Source organism: Anser anser, assembly GCF_964211835.1.
Source record: "Anser anser genome assembly, chromosome: 1".
NCBI classification, from domain to species: Eukaryota; Metazoa; Chordata; class Aves; order Anseriformes; family Anatidae; genus Anser; species Anser anser.
This window is the reverse complement of record NC_139720.1, coordinates 213528264-213550097: the sequence shown is the minus strand read 5'-3', so window position 1 is coordinate 213550097 and position 21834 is coordinate 213528264. Positions and strand designations below refer to the sequence as shown.

The window sequence follows — 21834 nt, the reverse complement described above, 5'->3', positions numbered from 1 at the left end:
TTGAAACCCTTGCTTGGAGCAAACCTCTGGATGACTGTACGTGGAGACTGCTATAAACTCACATATGCATTGATAATAATTTTTGTCTGGGGTAGCTACACATAAATATACTTGCTATTTTTTCAGTGTAGAGTGACTTCCTTCCACATCTTTCAGTAGCTGGTTCTATTTATTAGAAATAGGCTGAAAGTTTTCTGGTCTCGGAAACCTCTGACCAGAAAACAGATGCTATCAGCAGGTGAAATGGAAAAAATAATTTTCTGCTCTGCCTGATTTTTAGGATTGTTTGCTCTGCGCAATGTTTATTATAACTTAATGCTCATGCGGAGAGGTGAGTCAGATGTTTTTAGAGCTCTGGTTTGCACTGAATTTTCAAAATATGGTACCATGGAGCACTCGGGGTTTGGATTTATGAAGAAGGTTGAAAAAAATGTGCATTTAACAGAAGGAAGGTGATCTCTGAACAGTTTTGGCAGAATAATCCGCAGTTCTGCTTGAAGTAGCAGCGAGACAGGGAAGGCGCCTGCTCTGCCAGTAGCATTTAATGACGAGAGATTTCCTGGTGCGGTGTGAAATATAAATTAACGGCAGAGAGGAATGTGGAATTGAAAGGAAACTCAATTTATCCACCTTCCTGAAATAATGAATCTAGCAATAAAAGGTTCTGGTTCAAAGCCAGGGCACAGGGAAGTGACTTGGAGTTTTTCTATTGATTTCAGTGGGCTTGTCTGATCCTTTCACTGCCCTTCAGCCCCCCGGCTGTCATGCTGTCTTTTTTGGCTGGTAGCAAACTCTACCCATCCTTCCTGTCTTTGCTTTTCAAGTGCAGGTTGTGTCCCTGTGTAGCGATCTCTGGCGAAGGGCCTTTCTTCTTGCTGTCTGTGGTTTATGTTTGTAAATGCTAGTGATGATCTTTCTTGATTTGAGGCCCTTCAGGCTAAGGGAGCTTTGAGTCTGAAAGGAATCAATAGATAGGTTTTTTTTTGTTGTGTTTTGTTTTTTCCTTTTGCCGGTTGAGCCCTGCTTTCGAAGAACTGTCTTTCTGCTTTATTGAACTTTGTTAAAAGACTGAGGCACCTGGAGAGCAGACTAGCTTCAGTTGTGAATGCATGTCTGTTCTTGCCTTGCTTCAAGCCCCCTTTCTCTCCATTAAAGGTTTGGTGGTGCTTTGTGAAAAAGCATGGTACCCCACCCGGTGCATTCGTCTGACCCAACAACCTGCTGATTTGTGGAGGAATTTTTCCTCTGAATGGCTTTTGTGGTAAACGTTTTTCTGGTTTTTAGTCTTTTAAAGAAAATTAGATTTTAATCAGGGAAAAAAAAAAGAAATCTGCTTTGTTCTGCATCTCCTCACTTCCAGGCACCCCCAACCTCACCCCCGTTTTTAAGACCTGTAGGTGAAATCTTGCTCACCATGATTTTGGCTGCTCTGGGGGAGCTTTGGAACCTACCACGGGGAAAAGATTGATGTAAGGAGCTGTACAATCCTCACGGTGAGGTGTGAATCCAAACAGGGGCTGGACAAAATGCTTGCTTGCACCCGTCAGCTGCTAAGATTAATTACCCCGGTACAAATCAGGGCAAGCTCCCGGTGGCCTTATGACAGTGGCATTCGTTCCGGAAGGCTTCGAGGGACATGCAAGTTGGAAGGGACCCAACTTCACCCACATTGACTGAGCGCTGAGCATTTGTTTGCTGTGAGCTGTCCGCGGAGGAATGGAGCCCTTAATCCTTCCGGCGCTGGCATTTCCTCTCACCGCTCGCAGTTCAGAGCTGGCTTCTCTCCTTCCCCTTCGTTTTGAAACCCAACGCTGCTTCTGTTTGCTAGAGAGGATGCTGGAGGTGGTGGGTTTGCTTTTAGAGGGGCTCCTGGGGTTTTGTCCCCGTGCCAGGAGGTGCAGGCACATCTCAAGGACATTAAGCCATGCTGCTTGCATGGGGCGAGCTGACAGGTTTCTGACAACTTTTCAGGCTCGGTGATGACCGGGGTGAGTCCAGCAACTTCAGTGAAGCAAACTGCTTATGCTCGGCTTCATCCATAAGCTGCCAGTAAATCAGCTGGCTGCGGTCTTGGCTTTTTTTGGCTTTAGCAGAGCAGTCCTCAAGCCAACAGTGTAGTGTCCCTTCTGAAAATGCAGTGTCTTCCTCCAGCTGAGCGCAAACGAGGGGTGAAGGGGGCAGCTTAGCTCGTGTTTGAGCATTGTACGGCATTTTGGTGAGCTCTGGGAATAAATTTGGTGGTAAATAAGCAAGCTACTGTGGTCTTGCAACATGTTGTACCCCCTCTGTTTTTCCTGTGTGCTCCAGATGGGGGTTTAGGACGTACTTCAGATAGATCTAGCTTGCTTTAAAAATAAGAATAATTTAAACGTAGAAGGACACATGTTCCTTTCAATCACTGGGCTCTCACCCTCTTAAGATTTTAAATATTTCCTTGCTTTTCTGAGACCAAACCACACCCTATTCAGATCATTACGCTGTACTGATCTGCTTTTTGGGGGGAACATAGTGGCCAGTTTGGTGATCTAGAGATTTGATAAGGGTTCTTCAAGTAAATTATCAAATGGACACGATGGTTCTTTCATCTCCAGAACAGCACAGCACTGAAATGTGTTCATCCGGTAATTCAGCAGGGAATAGCTGTGGCAGATGGGCGTTAGTTCTGCACATGGCTAGTTTTGGCAGAGGATCACTTTCTAGTGATAGCCAGGGCATCTCCTCTAAAGAAACTTTAAAAAACAAAACAAAAAACAAAAGACCACCACCGTGGCTTCAAAATGTGCTTAACAAATTTCTTTGGTTTAAAAATGATATCACACCAAGGGTTGTCTTCCAGCATGAATGCAATCAGGCTGTAGAACTGGGTGAGAAATCTCATTGTTTCTGATACAGCAGGCTTGACTAAATTACGTCTACCCTGTAGGAGGGGTAGGTGGGATTTGTGTGCAGATGAATTTCATTTCATCTCCTACAGATCCTGTAGGAAATAAAGATAATCTTCCTGAGCCTGTCTGCTTTCCTGCTCCACTGGTGCCAGGTGGTAAATAAAGCTGTGACCTTCGTCTGTGTCGGGGAGTCGCAGCAGAAGGGGCTGGTTCAGTTAAACAAAGCCTGAAATCCCCAAAGTGGAGAATCTTTTCTGTGCACCACGGTATGAAGTTCAGGGCTGTTTCTAACAACCTAGATAAAAACTTGCAGCTCAGGAGAAGACAAAGTACACAAGCCGACTTCACAACTGAACCACAAGCTGCATCTTTCCGTGTCTTTCTTTCAATTTGTCTTTCACCATCCTGCTCACTTTGGACTTGGTCACACTCCCACCTGACATAGGGCGGGCGTTTGGGAGGAACAAAAATGGTGAGAATGTGGGTAAAACACTAAGACTTCCTTTTGAAATATTCTTACTTCAAAGCCGCTTCTGTCGTATTAAATGAGATTATCTCCGTCTTTCTTTGGGCGCTGGCCATGTTGCTGTGTGCGCCTGGCAAAGGTCCACTCCATGCATCTGTTGGCTTTTTTTAGCTTAACTGGCATGTGGAACAAGGCCTGTCCAGCTTCTTAGCTGGAGGAAAATGTTGACTCTTCATTTATTCCTTTTATTTAACGTTAAATTTTTGTTTAATAAGACAAATTCTGTCTTCCTCATTCCATGAGCCACCATGGCCACGTCTGCATTAGCAAATATTGTGGTGCTGAGATCCATTGTCCATGACCCAAGCCTTTTGGAGGAGGAGGAGGTGATGGTGTGGTCACTTGGGAGTTGCTCTAGTCTCATCCTGTGGGCTGAGCGTGTCTTTGTGGCTGAGATGTATTGGGTTCAATCCTGGAGAGTATCTTCTGGTTTAGCTGCACCCAGAACCCTTCTGCGCTGTGAACCAGAGCACAAAGAGCAGGACCGAAGGGTGAGCTGCTTCCAAAATGCATCCTGAGAGGGTGCTAATGCAAATGTGCTCAGCTGGGTTCCTTAGCAGGACAATTCTGAGCGCTGTGTGAGATGAGCATGGTAAAGCTCGGTTATAGATAACCAGCCATTACTCATCTTATCCCGGTGGGAAGAGAAAGGAAGGGGAATGAGGAAGGGGTGGGAGGAGCAGGCTTTCTACAAGAACTGCCAAAAACGTCAGTTCTGTCATACTTGTGAAGTCTCGCAGAGCTGAAAATGTAGACATCTTTTTCTCGAGCACCTTCCAAACTTGTAGTGGTTCTGCCTGAACTTCTGTAGGTGAGGTAGCACCATTTCCTCCACCTACTTGTGGCTGTGATGGAGTGATTGGGAAGACACGATTTTAAGTCCTTTATTTTTGGCAGTAGAGGTTAGAAGCTGCTGCACATAGCAGATGGCAACCTTCCATAAAGCATGTGGGAGCCTGCAAAGTAGGGGGCCTGTAAAGCAATTTGAATGAGGGGCTGTTGGACGGAGGTTGAGCAGGACCCAGACCACAACCAGTGCACGTGGGTCAGGCTTGCTCTGGTTCAGTTGGTGCTGAATCACCTTGGTGGTGCCGGGGAGATGTTCCCCGTTTTTCTGAAGACCCATCCAAGCCCGTGCTGTAACTTGCTAGAATATTTCAACTTACAAAGAATCTGATGGAGTTTTCACAGAATCAGCCAGGCAAGTGTATCTGGCAGGTGTACCACCATGGAACAGACCCAAAATAGCTTTTGGAGAGCTTGACGTCAGCTATGCTACTTGCATGTAAATGAATATATATATATATATATTCCATGTATATATATAGGAGGGGGAAAAAAACCTCTTCTGAAATATTTTCTTTGGGTTGTTTATCAGATCGGTGTCGTCCAGTGCATGAATACTGGCCAAAGTTATCCCATAAAGACCTTTTAAAGAGAGAAATGATTTTTTTTTTTTTTTGGAAGCAATGCTAATGCAAAATCAAGGATTGCTTTCTAACCTTCACTCATTTTCTTCAAAACGTAGTAATTGTATTAGCAAAGAACAACTTAACTTTATTTTCTTTAATAGATAATTTTCCATGACTGTGGTTTTGGTAGTGTTTTTAGAGCCAGCAAAGAGTCAGATTCATATCATAGACTGATATCTCAGCGTTTGAGATGCTTTAGACCTTATGTGCCATGAAAAACCATTTAATTGATTCAACAGTGTTACTGATGGGTACGAGGAGGTGTTAGACCCAGAAGAGGAGGAGAAAACAGCAAACAACAGGGAAAATGGGATTTGCAGGTTTGGAGATCTACAGACTGGAAGGCACCTAGGGAAACAGTCTGCAGAAAGGGTAAGGAATCGCTTCCTCCTGGAGAGCTCTGGTGGGACGGAGCAGAGCTGTGAAAGGATTTTGGCTTGGGTGTTTACAGAACCCAAATGTTGCATGGGTGGATTTTAATCCACAATTTCTCGGGTGGAGAGGCTTGGTTCAGCTGTGCTGTAGTGGCTGGGTGTGGAGGTGGTTCATCATGGAGAGATGTTGCAGCCTCACTGCTGCTTCTGGTGCTAGGGAAGGCTGGTGTGTGTTGTTGATGCAAATACCAAGGCTGGCATCCTGCTACCAAATGTGGGGCATTTGGGTTGGAAACCTTTCCAATTTCAGTGTTTTCCCTCAGAGAACCCATCTGTGCCTGTAGATGCAGATGTGTGTGTAAAGTGGGGAGAGGACAGTTTCTAAAATCATGGCAGAGCGGTTTGGCCATGTGGGTCTGCTTGTACTCAGTAGCTGCACTGTAGAAGTACCTACATACCTTATTTTGGTCCCTTTTGCCCCATTTTTCTGGGATGCAGAGCCCCTAATGGAATTAGATGCCTGGTGCCGCTGAGGTCTGATAGAAGCTGGTTAACAAACTTCAGCTGAGATGAAGAAAAATTTTAATCCTAATCCCTGGCCAAGAACTGGAAATTTCTGGTAGAAAACAAAAAAAAAAATTTTATTTTTTTTTTGGCACAGCAAAAGTTAAATAATTCCAACCCTTTATTGCTTTCTTTTTGGCACTTTTTATAAGACGGAGCATACGAGGAAGAGCTGTATCACAAGACTGGTATCCAGGGTGATGCATGATGAAACAGGCAACACAGTCAAGTAAATAGCTTCAGCCCTTAAGATGGAAAGGGAGGGCAGAGAATTGTAGGACTTCTTGTATATCACCAAAACAGTGTTTATGCTGGTTATGTTTTGCATAATTGAAAAGCCGTGAGACAGTTCACTAGAGAAAAGGACATTTTGAAAAGAGATTAATGGTGTGTGCTCGGGGTTTGGAAGGAAATTATAGTAGTAAAGTTGCTCATGCACTTCTTCAATTTTTCATCCCTTCTCACTCATTCTGGGAAGAGAGGATTCATTTGAATATTTTCCATAACTAATTTATTTCAGTGTTTTGTTCCGAACAAACTGGATGCTATTTGAAGCGGAAACATGTGTGGACTATTTAATGCCTGCAGGGTAAAACCAACAAGGAACACATGGAAACAATGCTGGTTAGGGACAGTCTTCTTGCAACACTGTTCTCTCCATGGATGTCCTTGCGGTTTAGGATTTTACCCGTGCTGTTGGAGAGGGGTACTCAACAGCTCTGTTAGGGATTTTTTATTTTGGGTGGTGGTTGGTATTTGAAACATTTATCAAAACTCAATATTGGTGCAAATGTCTTTCATCCGGCGCTGGTGTGGTCTCTTCTGCTGCTGTTATTATTTGCTAAAGACTTGCATATGTGGTGGTGGTGGGAATAAATGTTGTGGTTGGGTGGTTTGGCTCTCCAGAATGAGTGCCCCAGGGGAAGGAGAGGAAGGGTTTGTGTGTCTGTATCACAGTATCATCCCTAACCTGCCACGGAGAGTTGTTACCGTGTGATAATTGCTCGGTTATTTAGGCTGAGCTGATGGCAGAATAAGATGCCATGTTGCATCTCTCACAAGCGGATGGAAAAGTTAAACACCTCAAAAAACAGAAATGCTCAACCAACCAAAAAAAACCCAACCCAGCTCTGTACCAGAAAGGCTCCCTTTTTCCACTTGCCCCAAGTGCAGGAGGAACACCGTCCCAGCACTGCACAACGCTCACCTCCGTGATGTGACCCCTCTGTCCAGAGCTGGGGAGAAGGGGTGCATCTCCCACCTCCTGTGGAGGAGAAGAGGTTACTGCTTCCCCTCTCCTGCTGCGCTGATGCTGAGAGAGGAGAAGAGGTGGGATCTTCACCCAGCCAGCAGAGCTGAGTGTTTTTTGACATCAAGGTGCCTTCAGCTGTGATTGCTAACACTTTTGTGTGTTAACACAGTTCCTCCTCTTTGTGCAAGCCCCGCAAAATACTTGGCATGTTAGGCTGTTGGTATCTGTTGAAATCAGTGGGAAAAGATTTGACCTAATTAACTTGAGGCTTTTGGGGCAGCTGTATCAAGTGTTTGACCCATAAAGTTTGTAACCTAGAGGTAACCTGAAAGCTTCTTGCAGTCAGGTTCATGCTGTCTTGAGTAAACTCTTGCCTAGGAGATGCCCGATTACGCCATCCAACCCCAACAGCCTCTAGATAAGATGTGGAAATGGAATACTATTAATGTGATTTCTCTTTCTGTCCACAGTGGGAGCGCCTCTGGTTCCTGATCCTCACCTTGTCCTTCTTCCTGACCCTGGTCTGGTTTTACTTCTGGTGGGAAGTTCGCAATGACTACAATGAAATCAACTGGTGAGCAGAGCCTCCCCGCTGCGGGGAGGCAAGCCCTTAACTGATCTGGCTGCTATTGTACGCCTCTAAAAGGCTTTTTCAATACCAGGTCAGATGCATTTGGGTCCTTCTGATGGACTTGTTAATGACAAGTAAATGGAAAGCGAGGTGGAGAGAGAAGGCAGAGAGCTGCTCCTGCCCATCTGCTCTGATAGATGTAATGTGCTCTCCTATCTCCATTTCTCGGCTGTAAGAGGTTGGGGCAGGTGTGCACCCCGAAACAGCTTGCAAAAACAAAGTGGAGCTGAAATCACGTAAAAGCCTTTTGTATTTTTTTCATTTGTTTGTTTCTACGGTCGGCTCCTTTTGGAAGCAGCTGAGCAATCTGGCCAAAACTTTCCACAATATAAATATAAATGAAAAAAATATTCAGCCTGAAGCAGACATGGGTGTGGAAAATTTTGCAATGTTGGAAGAAGCTGTAAAGCTTTCCAAGGGGATGTGCTGGGCAGTTTGGGGTATTGCCAAGTCCCCCTCAGTGCTGGAAATCATCCTCTCTTTTACCATCTCAGCAGCATCCTAAAACATTTTTATAGTACCTTGGGCTCTGTTCTAACTAAACCGCTTTGACAACATCTTCTTGTCAAAAATAATATTTAAACAGAATTTTAAAACACAGCGGGTAGTTGATCTCTTAAATAAACTGCCTGCTTTAGATGCTAGAGTTATGTGAGGGAGAATGTTTACTAACTTAATGATGTGAGCTCTCTCCTCCCAGGAGAGTGTTTTTCCTTTCCTCAGACCAACACTCAGAACTGAAACCCATCGCTATTGGTCTTGCTGTTTATAACAAGAACATGAAGAAAGTGCTTGATTATTTTTTCATTTTTAAGGCTATTTTGCAAGTCCTCTTTCAGCTTATGCCTTCAGTACAGGACGTGAACAGGACTGAACTGCTCCAGTACAAAGCCAAATAGGTTTTGGCTCAAAGTTGAGAAAGGGCTACAAAATTATGTAAAGATGATGAATGTCCTAGAAATGCTGTGAATGGACACTAAAGCTGTGGTGCTGCAAAGTTTGGGGTTCCCAAATATTAATGTGGGGGTGGGAGGAGATGTGTAGGGCTGCTCCATGTGCAAAAGAGGTATTTGTCTTTTGGGCATTTCACTTACCATGCAACCAGTGTGCACAGGGCACTGGAAACACTTCTGGGTTGACAGCACTGGAAAAGCAAAAACTGTGTGCACAAGAGCCATGGAAAAATCTCTCTGGATGCAAAATAACAGGGCTACATCTGTCCATTCAAGCATTGCCATTCAGTGCTGAAAATGGGTCAGTGCTTTGCATGTGCTGTAACTCCAATTAGACCCCTGCTCCATGCGCTCGCACCAGAGGTTGAGGAGAACGGCAGGGTTTCTTAACGACAGCCTGAAATGCTGCAGAAAGGCTGGGAGGGGAGGATGGTAACATGGAGTGAGGTTTTAATTGCAGCCACGTCAGTTGCAGGGAGAGAGGAAACAATTTCCACTGTGGGTCCGTGCAGGCTGAGCCTGCCCCCTTCCCTCCCTGCACAGATGGGTGGGCTCCATTAAAAGATGATGGTAATTAGGGGAAAGTTCCCAGCCAGATGGGACACACAGAAGTGATAAAAGCACCATTTTGGTCCCGGCAGAGCTGTGACCCTGTTGCTGACTGGATATGGCTATCACTTCTGGGGTCAATGTTCTTTTGATACTCGTTCCTATTGCCTCCCTCTCTGCTCCGTGATGTATTTACAAGCCATGAACACTCCCTGACTAGAACAGAATAGAATGGTTCATTTGGAAAGGACCTAAAAGATCACCAAGTCCAACTGTCTGGCCACTTCAGGGCTAACCAAAAGTTAAAGCACATTACTGAGGGCATTATCCTCATTATTATTTTCAACACTGACAGGCTTGACCAACCACCTCCCCCAAGAAGCCTGTGTCAGCGTCTGACCACCCTCATGGTAAAGAAATTTTTCCATACATCCCGTCTGACCCTCCCTGGTGCAGCTTTGTGCTGTTCCCATGTGTCCTGCTGTTGGTGACCAGGGAGCAGAGGCCGGTACCTCCCTCTGCTTTATCTCCTCAGGGAATTGCAGATCAATGAGGCCACCTCTCAGCCTCCTTTTCTCCAGACCAGCCAACCCAGCTTCTCCTCGAACACATGCTTTCCTCTGGATGCATTCAAATATCTTAACATCCTTTCCATATTTATGTATTTTTATATTCATATAAGAAGGGCTCTTTGGGGCAAACACCATCATTGTGCAGGGCCTAGCACACCGAGGTGGTGACAGGCTCCCTGAAGGCCCTGGAACAAGGAATTGCCTTCACATTCATGTGATGAGCTGCTGAGCTCTGTTGTGCCTTGTGAAGCTCATCCTCATGAGCTGTCCTTCCTCACGTCATGTACAGACAACTCCACTGAACCTCCTCTGGCCTGCCTCACCACAGCAGGTGAAGGAACATGGGAGGTGTCGTCCAGCCAGCCCTTGAAGTAGGACTGCCACCGGCACAAGGCCAGGTTGACTGTGAAGTCCTGAAACCCCAAGGATGAAAACTTCTGTCTCGGCTTTGTTCCAGCTCCACACAACCTTCTGTGAGGAGGTTGTCCAACTCAAACCTGCAAGGGCCATTTCCCATTGTGACAATGTCACCGAGAAGAGATTGGTTTCATCATCTTCACTGCTGTCTGTCAGTGTAGGCAGCAATTAGATCATCTATTAACCTGTTTTCTGTGAGACCAAACAAGCCCAGCTTCCTCAAGCTTTCCTAGTAAGCCCTGTTTCCCAGATGCCTCTCCATCTGGGTTTGGTAGCTCTCTGTTGGACCCCCTCCAATGTCCTCCTTGAACTGGGAGGCCCCAGCCAGGACAGGGTGGTGCTGGTGTCACCTCACCAGTGTTGAGCAGATGGGAGAGCAACTTCCCAATCCTCCTAACCCAGCCTGATGTGTGGTTTGACTTATAATGGAGGTGTCCTGTTGGCTTTCACAACCTTATGTTCTCCATAACCCCAGCATCCTTCTCAGTGTGCTATCCTTTGTGGTTTTTGGGTTAAATGACACTTGAAACCTGGATCCGTTAAGAGGTTCTTCATTTCTTAGCCCACACATGCAGGGCATTGCTAAATGCTGCTGAGCAGCTTATAGGGATGAATTAAGAGGAAGCAGAAACCTACAAGTGACCATAGTAAAGCCTGCCTGCAGTTCAGGCCATGTGGCCAGGGTTCTGCAGTGGATGCACCTGCCTATGTAGAAACCAAATTGACCTCTTAATTAAATTGTGGTAGTGGTAGGGTTTACCTACATAAATGTGTGTACTTGGCCTTTAAGCTTGCAGAGACTTAAGGGACTATTCTGGGATTGAAATGGGCTTTGAAGAAAGACAAGGTAAAATTATAGCCTGGCATGTATTGCTGCAGGCTTTTAACCTTTTTCTGCAAGGTTTGCTGCCTGAATATGCAATGAGGTCTTTGTCAGTGAAAGCCCTTTGTGTCTCTTAAATGGAAAGTAAATATCTGTTAATTTTTTATTTTTATTTTTATTTTGCTTTGGGCATTTCCTTTTCTTGTGTCAACATTTTGTTGCATTATACTTCAGATCTGTGCAAGGTCGAAGCCTACGTACTGTGACAAAACTCTTGAACTTCATTAATAAGGGATGCAGAAGGTGCTGTAACGTGAACCTGGCTGTATTTCCTCTAGAGCAAGACTATAAATTTAGCAATTTTTTTCCCCTTCCTTAGTTCTGGAGAAGGCTCATCTGTTTTGTAACTACCATGGAAACAGCATTTTAAAACAGTCATTTGCACATCAAGTGAAGACCTGAAGGCCACTTTGAAGGGGCATCAGAGCAAAATTCGAAATGTACTGAAGCTGAGCTAGGGAAGGCGTTAATGGTGGCACAAGCAAAGAATTCAGAGGAACCTTTTTTTTTTCTTGGAATCCTAGAGCAGAACCTGGGTATACGTCGTGTTTGTCTAGCCTGAGGATTTGCTTTGCAGATCCTTTGTGGGAGTTTTTTTTCTGGATACAACAAACTGGGGAAGTTGTCAGGCCGGAGTTTGTGGCTGATGAATGATGCAAAATTTTTAGTGATGGGAAGGGGGCTGTGGAGGAGATTGAGTCTTTGAGCTGTTTGCATGCAGCGTTTGTAGTTTATTCTAACAAAAAAAGTTTTGGCCAGTTCATGTACTGTATTATGGAATCCCTTATTACAGTGTGGGTTTACATGGAGGTAATTAACACAAATCCAAGTCAACCCAGTGGTGTGTCTTTCCCAAAAATTCACTGGAAAATGCTTTAGTCCAGGTCAGACTAGGACTCTCAGAAGTTTCAAGAAGGGATTTTGCTGCCTCTCTCCTGGTGCGGTGGGACCTGGGTACTTTTGGGATGTTCTCTGCTTATTTTGATGGGAGCGTGATTGAACATATCGGACTCCATGGTGGCCCTGGACAACACTGGTGCATGAAATAAAAGGAAGACTGAGCATCCTGCAGGCATCTGGCCTGCTGTGCTGAAGAGATGATGGTTTGAGAAAAACTTGCAAAATCATCCAATAATACGATTAAAACAAAACAAAACAAACAAACAACAGCTTTTACTCTTTGTCATTCATGTGGCTGCTCTTTTAAGGGTGGTTTTTCTACCTCCTTCCTCCAGGCCTCGCTGAAGTGTAGTTACAGCTGCATGCAGTAGTGTCTGTCTCCTCTCTTAAACGCTGTAGTGCATGAGACTGAGGGTCACATCAGCTCTGGGGATGCTGTTTTTTAAAACTGATCCTTATTTTGTTGGTTTCAGCTTTTTGATAGCTCCTGCTCAGGTTCTTTGAGCTCTGTCTCAGCTGCTTTGCCTTCTTGGCTGTTTTTTGGGGAGGAGAAGGGGGTCCTTTTGGACACTGACAGAAGCACCAATTTTGATAGGCATGTGTCTGGAGTAGCATGGAAACATGCATGTGCCATAATTGTATTATTAGTAGTGCATAGGGATCTGGAGAGTTTTCAAAAGCCTTTGCACCCCAAAATCCTATTTGTTATATCAGCTTTTGTCTGGGAGGCAGGGATGGGGAAGAAGGGGCACCTCTGTTTTGGGGAGGATGCTGTTCCTGGGGCTCTATTTCCCTTTGCTTTTCATGACAGCCTTCTAGGCCAGGGAGAGTACAGGACTTCGCTGTAATGTGCTTTAATGACTCTCCAGTCCATCTCCAGGACAGCTTTACTGGGAAGTGTATTGCTATTTAAATGCAAATTTGACATTTGAGACCCACTGCCGGGCACAACGGACTGTCTCTGGCTGTGCTGCCAGTAATGGACTGCTTCACCTGATGCGCTTGTTCACAAAGCTCTTGTGCTGTGGCTTCGTGACCACGATGGAAAGAGGCAGGCAGCTGAGCCAGATCTGCCCTCTGAAGTATAGGGTTGGGAAACCTGATAACTGAGAACAGAGAGGGCGCCTGGGTGAATACAGGAGACGGGAGGACAAAATTCAGCTTCAGCAGGAGCACGGAGCCTAGCAGGCAGCTGAGAGCTGGTGGGGATCGAGCACTGCAATCCCAGCAGCTGAGGTAGGGAGTGAGCATGGGCTTCTCTGGTTTTAGAGCAGTTCTGGAAAAAACTGGCCTCTGTTTTTGTGCTGCTATACCTTGACGAGATAGCAGCTCTTCTGTGTGTTCTCAGGGGAACTGTAGAAAATTTGCTGGTTCCTCCAGACCATCACTTACCAGAGAAGCTGTTTTAGAGATAAATGCTTTGGAGATAGACCTGTAGGATGCAGAAAAGGATTTAAGAGTCCTGGTGGACACCAAGATGAACATGAGGAAGCAATGTGCTCTTGCTGCAAAGAAAGTTAACAGTATTCTTGGCTGCATGAGGCAAAGTATTGCCAGCAGGTCAAGGGAGGTGATCCTTCCCCTCTGCTCAGCCCTGGTGAGGCTGCACTTGCAGTGCTGGGTCCAGTCCTGTGGCTGCCTCTTGCAAAGGTTGTATCACAGAGGCATCAAGTGGCCTGTCTCTTACTTAGCTTTAAGGTAACCAGAAGGGCTGGGATGAGGGAACTCGCTGGGCCAAGAACCCTCACAGCATCCTTCAGGCTCAGCAGACAGACCCTTGAGTTGGCTGGAGAAGATCAGAAGGATGCGGTTCCTCTACCAGCCTCATTTGGGGAAGCCCCAAGCCCACTTCTTGACCGTCTCCACTCTTGCAGGATTGGACTTTCTCTCCAGACCATTGCAATAAAAGGCACTGTCTCTGATACATACAGACGATCCAATGTCTTCCATCACCTTGTCCCTCTGAAAATAGTTTTTTGCCTTAAGTACAAAGAACAGTTACGCTCAGCAAGACTTTTCTTCCCTCATCCTTGATACCATCTCTATATTACATTTATTACTTTATGAATACATGGGACAGGTTTGGATCTATTCTTTAGGCAAACAACAGCAAATACAAGGATACTTTTCTCTTGTTTATAGGGAATTTTTTTTTTTGAAAACTCATCCTGTATGTTTTTTCCCAGTGTAACGATGTTGCTGTGTTTGACATAATTGTCGGATTCCTCTTTGCAGAGTTAATTTCCCACGAGGGATCAAAGCACAAACACTGCTTTTTGGTTTTACTTTTCAGAATGGTTTATGCTTTTTTGCTGCTTATCCGTGCGGTAGAAGCTGAAGGGCCCATTTTCTACAGACTTGTCTAATCCTAGCGGAGTTGCTATGTTGTTGAATCCCTTAATCTCTATTTCATATTTACCTTTCAGGTTTTTATATAACCGAATGGGATATTGGAGTGACTGGTCCATTCCAATACTTGTAACGACTGCTGCTGGCTTTACGTACATTACAGTGTTATTGGTGAGTACAACACCATTTGCTGAAGGTCTTTGTGTTTGTTTTTAATAAAGGACATGAGCTTCTCACTCCGCCTACAACTTGAGCAATTTTTCTTTCAGAAGGGATTTCTCTCTCAGCCTTCAGTTGCCTAAAATTAAGTGAAAAATGCGTGGTCTCTGACCCCAGCTGATTAAGTTAGACACCCTAGAACTGGTGGTGCAGTTGGCCTGAGGAGACAAACAGTTCTTGTTTCCTGGCCCTGTCTTGGTTTTGGTGTATCTGAATCCCAAGTGCAAGTTGTTTCCCCTCACCCCAGGGTGATGGGGCCCCATCTTCAAGGTGGTGTCCATGCAGGCAGACAGCCTTGTCCCATGTAGGATTCCCCCCAGGAGCTGTGCACCCATGGACCAGACTCTCCAACTCCATGCCTCTTGGAGGTTGAAGTCTCTTCGTCCCCATCCCCGCCATTCAGGAGGATCTGGGTGTTGCCTGCTGGACCATCCCCACCCCAACCCCACTTCCTGCCCTCGCTTGTTTGGTTGTATTTTGGGGGCGGTAGTGTGTTCCTGCACGTGTAAACGCAGAATGGCCTTGATGTGCTGTTGTCTGACTCTTGTTTTCTTCTTTCCAGATACTAGCACTATGTCACATAGCTGTGGGACAGCAGATGAACCTGCACTGGCTTCACAAGGTAAATGGCTCTTCCCAGCTCGGAAGCAAGAAAGATCTCAACGAAATGAGTCTGAGTGGATGCTGAATGGGATACTCACTGTCGTGCTGTTTGGGGTAAAATGATGGCCTTTGGATGTCTGTGGTGCTTGTCCTCATCTTGGAGGACTGAGCAAATTATGCACCAGTGGCAACCAAAGCCTGGCCTTGTTTCATTAGGGCAACCTGACTGTAGTCTTGGTTCATCATAGCGCTCTGCTCTTCACCTCTTATGCTTCTTTCTGTGCTGAACCCAGCCCCGGAGGAGAGGCTAGGTGGATGTGAAGCTGTTCAGGATGTGGTTGGAGTCAGTGACTGAGGAAGAGCCCTGGGAGATGATGTAGGTGTTAGGGCTGGGGGTGCACGATGCGCAGGTTGGGGCTTTCTGAAACCCAAGGAGGTCCCGATTTCCATTAAAGCAGTTTCAAAAAGATTTCTGAGAAATGTAAGAGAAGATACAGATTTGGTGTTTGGAACACAGAAGGGGAGAAGAAGGGTTGCTAGCAAGCTGCGGAGAGAGGCAGTGCCAAAGAAAATGGCTTGGCAGGATTGAATTGTAACTGGCAATTTGCTAATAGATAATTAAGGGACCTGTCCTCAATCTGCCAATATGCAGCTCCCCCTGGAATCAGTTCTGCATATGAAAGGTCCTGAAGGACCAAAGCGTGAGCAGATGTGCCTTCCCCGGGACAGGGAGAGCACAGACATCCCCTCCCTCTCTTTTATTTTTATTTAGAAATGATAGAAATGGTGCTTCCTCAGGAGGGGGGAAGGATGTGCTGCAAAGAGGGGGCGGAGGCCGTCTGACTGGTGCTGGAAAATAAGTTGTTGATCCTTGAGTCTAACATATGTTTCCTCATCGGGGGAGATGGTATTTTCAGACACGCTCCAGGTGGCTGGTGGGCTTGGATGAGCAAGTCCAGAAGAGGCATGTGTTGGAGATGCATCGGTTCTTGCCTACAGAAACCCACCCTTCCCTTCCCTTCCTCTGAAAAAGCCCACCTTTTGGAAATATTAAGGCATCTTGCTCTATCGCTCTTCCCTTCCCCACACCACCTTCCTTCGGCTTTCCAAGAAGGGAGAGACAAGAGGCTGGAATAAGTTAATATTCTCCCTGTAGCCATGCTGAGTTACCTTCAAAACCAAATTAAAGCACATGGGAAAGGCTGGTATGTGCAGACAGCATGATTCCTTCCAACTTCCTCCTGTGCAGAAAGAGCTGAGGATTGTAAGGTGAGCTGGAGCTGCACAGGGGAGGGGAAGAAGCGATAAATCAGAGCTGATGGGAGAAGACGATGATGAAATGGAGATGGACTTGTGGTCTGACAGCCCTGTGCTGTGCAGGGCAGCAACATCGTGGGCAATTTGATGTGTTCTGAGGAAATCCAGTTGGCGAAATCTAGTTGGCAAAATCTTCCATTGCCACTGAGTTGGAAGTTCAGCTTCGGGGGATAAACATGGATGAAAAGTAGATTGGATCGTGTTGTGTGCTGGTGTTAGGCTGTGGCAGGGGGCCCAGAGGTCTGATTGCAGGATGGGGGAGCAGAACAACTGTTGCATACAAGCCCCATGGCAAAATAAGCTGTCGACGTGCATTGCTTTGTGCTTTGGTTACTCGGAGCCCTTAATGAGGAGGACTCTTGAAATAGTGTGGCTCTAAGGGAGCTGGGGTTGTGTTTTAAATAGGTAAGCACATGCAGAGATGGGTGGTACACGGTTTACAAGCAGCTTCTTGGCTTGTGGGCCCTTTTCAGTGGGGAGCAGCCAGATCTCGTGGCCCCATGTGTTTTGCTCGTGTTCCCCCAAAGGTGGAGGCTGAGGGTAAAGCACTGCTGTCCCACGGACACCTACCATGCTGTTGGCAGACCTCTGGGGGAAGCCAGGAAAGGAATGGCAGGAGTGCTAAACTACATAGAGAAATCCTGTCCTTACATACCAAGCTGATTTCTTTAAAAGTTTGAGGATGCGGGGTTTTTATTTGTCTAGGGTATTAAGAAAATCTGAAACTAGTCTAGAGATGTCCTGTACAAACTAGATGACCAATTCATTGCTGTGTATCAGTTGGCCTTTTCTGCCTGAGCTTCCTGCACGGATTTCAGATGTAGACAGTGTGTGGGACTGGGAGGCAGAGCAGCAGCATCCTTTGGATCCAGCAGGCACGCAGCACAGCAGAGGCTGAGATACCAGACGGAGAGGCGGAGGATGGCGAACTATTTTTTGACAGACAGCCCAGATTTAGTCCCTCAGATCTTTACAGGAGGAGTTATTTCTGAGGCAGATTGTGATGAACTTTTTACCTTCAAAATGGAGGCAACGTTTCCTTTTTGACTGCTCTGCTCAGACTTCTGAGTGTTTCCACGTGGAGATGGCAGGGAGGGCTAGGGGAGGTTGCTGATGGACTGGGGCTCATCCTGCCATCTCAGCTCAGCCACTGCATCATCCAGAGCCTCTTCTCTTGCTGTGATATCTGTTGTTACTGCTCTGTCAATGTGGCTTGGATGCTGACCACAGAACTGTTTCCATTTCAAACCCAAGTGAAGTCACATCCATGCACAAAGTTGTGCTGAACCATTGCAGGGATGATGACCACTTTGTGATGGGGATGCACAGCCTTGCCTGTGCACATTCACCCTTTGCTGAAGAGCAATTTTCATTGTCTGCTGGGAGTGTCCAAGGTTTATTCCTGAACGGAACTGTTGGAGGGGCAAGCTGGGTGAAATCCAGCAACCTTCCATAGCACTGGTGCATCACAGGCACACAGGATCCTGGCAGAGCCCACTCTCTATTTAAATTGCCATTTGTTACATGCAAAAAGTTTTCTTTCTCCATTTCCCGATCTGTAAAACTGCTATAATAACAATACAAAGGCTCCAGTAAGTAAATACTCTCGCATTTGCTGCAGATTGGCCTGATGACGACCTTGATAACTACCGTGGTGACCATGTCATCGATAGCACAGCTTTGGGACGACGAATGGGAGATGGTATTTATTTCACTGCAAGTAAGTTGTGTGCGGGATGCTTCTCTGGGTGGGGACAAAAGTGATCACTCTGTTTCCATCTTTCCATCTCCTGGGCTCTTTCCTTTAAAATCAAACCAGGGCTTGGCTGCAGGGTTAGAGGTGGAAATTCTGAAGCTGGGGGCGACTTGAAGCTGCTGAAGGGGGCGAGAGCAATTCCACTTGGAAAAATCCATGATCTTGGTGTGGCCAGCAGTGCTCAGGGCATGGTGTCCGCTTCTGGAGTGTGTCTGGCTTTTCCCAGCACCATGGGAGTGCTTCTCTGAGTTTATTTTTGCCCTGTGTAGAAGTGTATATATATCTAAAAAATAATGGAACTTGCGTGCTCGAGTCCTTTTTTAAGAAAGACTCATGGTATGCTGCAGGGATGCTTAGAGAAAAATAGTTAAGAACTGAATTTCTTGATAGACTTGCTCTCTCTTCCTTCTTTTCTCTTCCTCAAAAAGTTGTGTGAAAAATATTTTGCCCATGAAAGGCTTGAGGTTTTACTGGTGATTACTGCTTCTTATTTGGTAGTATGCAAATATGGGGGGAAAAATAGCCTTCACGCAAGCGACTAACATTTCTCAGAAGTGTTTTCCTTTTTTTCCTTGCTTTTTAAAGATATAGGCAGGCAGTTGGAGAGCAGAAGCATGACTCAGAGGGCCTATCTAAAACTTTCTCTCATGGTGATGCTCCATGGTGATGTCCAGTCCAACATATTCAGTTGGACTACAAGAAATGTTAAACTTAGTGGCACCAAAAGCCTTACCTAAAATTGTGTGGTGTCTAAGGGGGCCTATATCAAATATATTTTGAGATATTATGGGGTGAGCTCTTCCCCTGGAAGGGGATTAGAACTTTCCTGCTTTTTATTCATATTGGTTTGAGTGCTAAAGGCAACAGTGGGATTTGGAAGAAGAGATCCAAAACAGATGCAGTAGGCTGAAGCACAGGAATATTGCAAAATCCAACTCAAAACAGAATCATCTGATGTCCTATGGAGCCTGCAAGATGAGTGAATTTGGAGGTTTTTGGGATGTTTAATCATTTTTTTTCCTCCTATTCTTGTGTCCTGCAGGCCACAGCCCCTTTCCTGCACATAGGAGCGCTTGCGGCGGTCACAGCCCTGTCGTGGTTGATAGCGGGGCAGTTTGCACGAACGGAGAAAGCCAGTGAGTACCTGCTGGGCACCTCTTCTCTCACCCTGTAGACCACTTCTGTCCTCGTATGGTGGTCAGGGGCTGGTGGGTGGCTGTCGTGGTGTTGGATCCAGCCAGCAGAAGCCAGGGCTGGCCCCTCCAGGCTCCCTTCCAAGGTGGTCAGCAGCCTCCAGCTCGGCTGCACTGGGGAGGTGGATGTTCTCACAGAGGAACCAGGCTGAAGCTGGTCTGGGGATGCACCCAGATCCCACAGCTGATGCTTTGCTGTTGGAACCACAGCCCAGCTGGAGGTGAAAGGGCCATTCTCAATGATGCAATGAATAAAAGCACCTAGACTTCCCCTAATCCTCATTACAATACATAATTGCATCTTCTCCAGCTAACGTGCAATGTTCTGCAAGGTTTAGTGAGTGACATTGGTGGTAGGCTGATGGTTGGGCCAGATCATCCTGGAGGGCTTTTCCAACCTTAATGATTCAATGATTCTACCTGCGTTTCTAGGTGCTGCTTGAAAGCCTCACTAGCTGAGGCTTTCTGACCCCCCTGGTGGTTAGGTGCTTCCGAAATGTGTGAGATGTTGAAGGTCATGCTGAACCCAGCTCTTCTGGTTGAGGAGCCCATCCACTGAAACAAGTTCTTCTGATTTCCCCTTCCCCACCTCATTGCCAGGGGCTCTCCGAAGCCTGGGCTCTTCCTTCAGGTTTTCTTGGGAAATAATTTGCTCCTTCTGTACCCGCAGGGGTGTCTTTCCTAAGGGTGTCTGTGGATGTCCTCAGACACTTGTGCCAGCTGCAGAACAATGATTTTAATTGGTATTTAACCTGTAGGAAAATACAAGCCCTGGAAGGATTTGGCAGCACTTGTGAAAAGCTTCCAAGAAGTGGGTGTTCAGCATGAGGAAGTGATGTCTGGAGATGGTGACTGGGGATTGAAAGATTTGATATCCAGAGAGACCTTTCAAAGAAAGAATTGTTCTGCCTTAATTTATAAATATGCCAAAAAAGCTGTACCTGGTGGTTCTTAAATACTTCCTAGCATGTAATTAGGCTGCCAGCTGGGGGAGGATTTGTGGTTGCACCTAGAGCAGAGACTGCATGTGCTCCTGAATTCTTCATACCTTTTCCCTTGCAGTTACATTCCATGAATTTTTTAATACATAAGGAAACTGTTTTGCTTTTCTTCTTCTTTTTCTTCTTCTTTTTTTCTTCTTTTTTAATTTTTGAAAGAAGACCATGCATCTCACCTGTATCCTTGGCTCTTAAAACTCCCTGTTTCTTTCAGGGTCATTTTACTTGTGAAAAATATATGGATGAGTTCACATACTTCTTGGTGCAGATATGTTTGACATGGTGGTGTTTAAAAAAAAAAGAAAAGTGAAATCTCTGAGAACATACAGTCCCTTATAATGGGAAAATAGTATTTCACTCAGTCTTTCGGAAATAACTGGTGCAGCTAGAGGCATTGCTGCAGCAGTATGTTCTCGTTCTTCCTTTGAGGCATCTGATACTCTTCAGCATTTGGCTTTTTTTTTTTTTCCTGAGCAAATTGCCCCCTCCCCCCCCTTTTTTTTTCTTTTAGCCTTCTGAATTGAAAAATTAACATCTAGGTGTTTTTCAGTCCTGCAGAATTGATGCTTCTTGAATGACTCTAGTATAAAAAATAAAATAATTGTAGGTTGTTCTCAAAGCTTGTTTCTGTGGTCAGATAAAGAACAGTGAGCTTAAAGCAGGAGGAGTAGATCAAGAAGGCTTGCATCAAAAATTGTCATTGGGACTTTCATGTTGCACAAAATGGGAGATCTGTCCTGCTTGCTTAGCTTGGGTGGTCACTAGGAGACCTTCTTCCAAACAGACTATCTAATTGCCAAGTTACAGAATCACAGAATCATTTAGGTTGGAAGAGACCTCCAAGATCACCCAGTCCAACCCATGACCTGACACTAACAAGTCCTCCACTAAAGCATATCACTAAGCTCTACATCTAAACGTCTTTTAAATACCTCCGGGGATGGTGACTCAACCACTTCCCTGGGCAGCCCATGTTAACAGCAAGTACTTTGTCTGTATTTAAATTTTTTTTTTTTGCGTGTGTGTGCATTGTCTCAATTGCCCTGAATGCATGGCTGGGTGTAGTTTTCATGGACCATTTTTGTAATGATGCATGTTGGGGCATCGTTTCCTTGAACTTGCAGGCCAATGATCAAAAGATAATTCAAGCCCATGAATTTCTTTGGTCTGAATCTGAGCTGCTTAATCCCTAAACTGTAGGAAGGGACCAGATTCTTTGCACAGCCTGGGACTTTTCAAAATCAGCCCGATTGCCTTGCTGGTGTGCAGTGTTCATAGGGTGCACAAGAACTGGGATCACCTCCTATGTCCTTCTGGTGGTTTTAATGCCAGTAACGCAAGCCATTCAGTTCCTTGAGTGCTCTGTGGGTGATTGACATCTCTGCCAGAGAGAGGAGGAAAAATTAACTGGCAAAGTTATT

The 21834-nt window shown here is 45.7% G+C and overlaps 1 protein-coding gene across 5 annotated transcripts in view; it reads left to right on the top strand.

The window, feature by feature from the left end:
• Positions 1 to 21834, top strand: part of GDPD5 (glycerophosphodiester phosphodiesterase domain containing 5) — a 164373-nt gene that overhangs the window by 109448 nt on the left and 33091 nt on the right. For all 5 annotated transcript variants that reach the window (XM_083834215.1, XM_083834216.1, XM_083834218.1 and 2 more), the window contains 5 exons: positions 7544 to 7647; positions 14405 to 14498; positions 15109 to 15168; positions 18088 to 18186; positions 19265 to 19358. In XM_083834215.1, coding sequence (XP_083690341.1) covers positions 7544 to 7647; positions 14405 to 14498; positions 15109 to 15168; positions 18088 to 18186; positions 19265 to 19358 — 451 coding nt within the window. The remainder of the gene's footprint in view (positions 1 to 7543; positions 7648 to 14404; positions 14499 to 15108; positions 15169 to 18087; positions 18187 to 19264; positions 19359 to 21834) is intronic.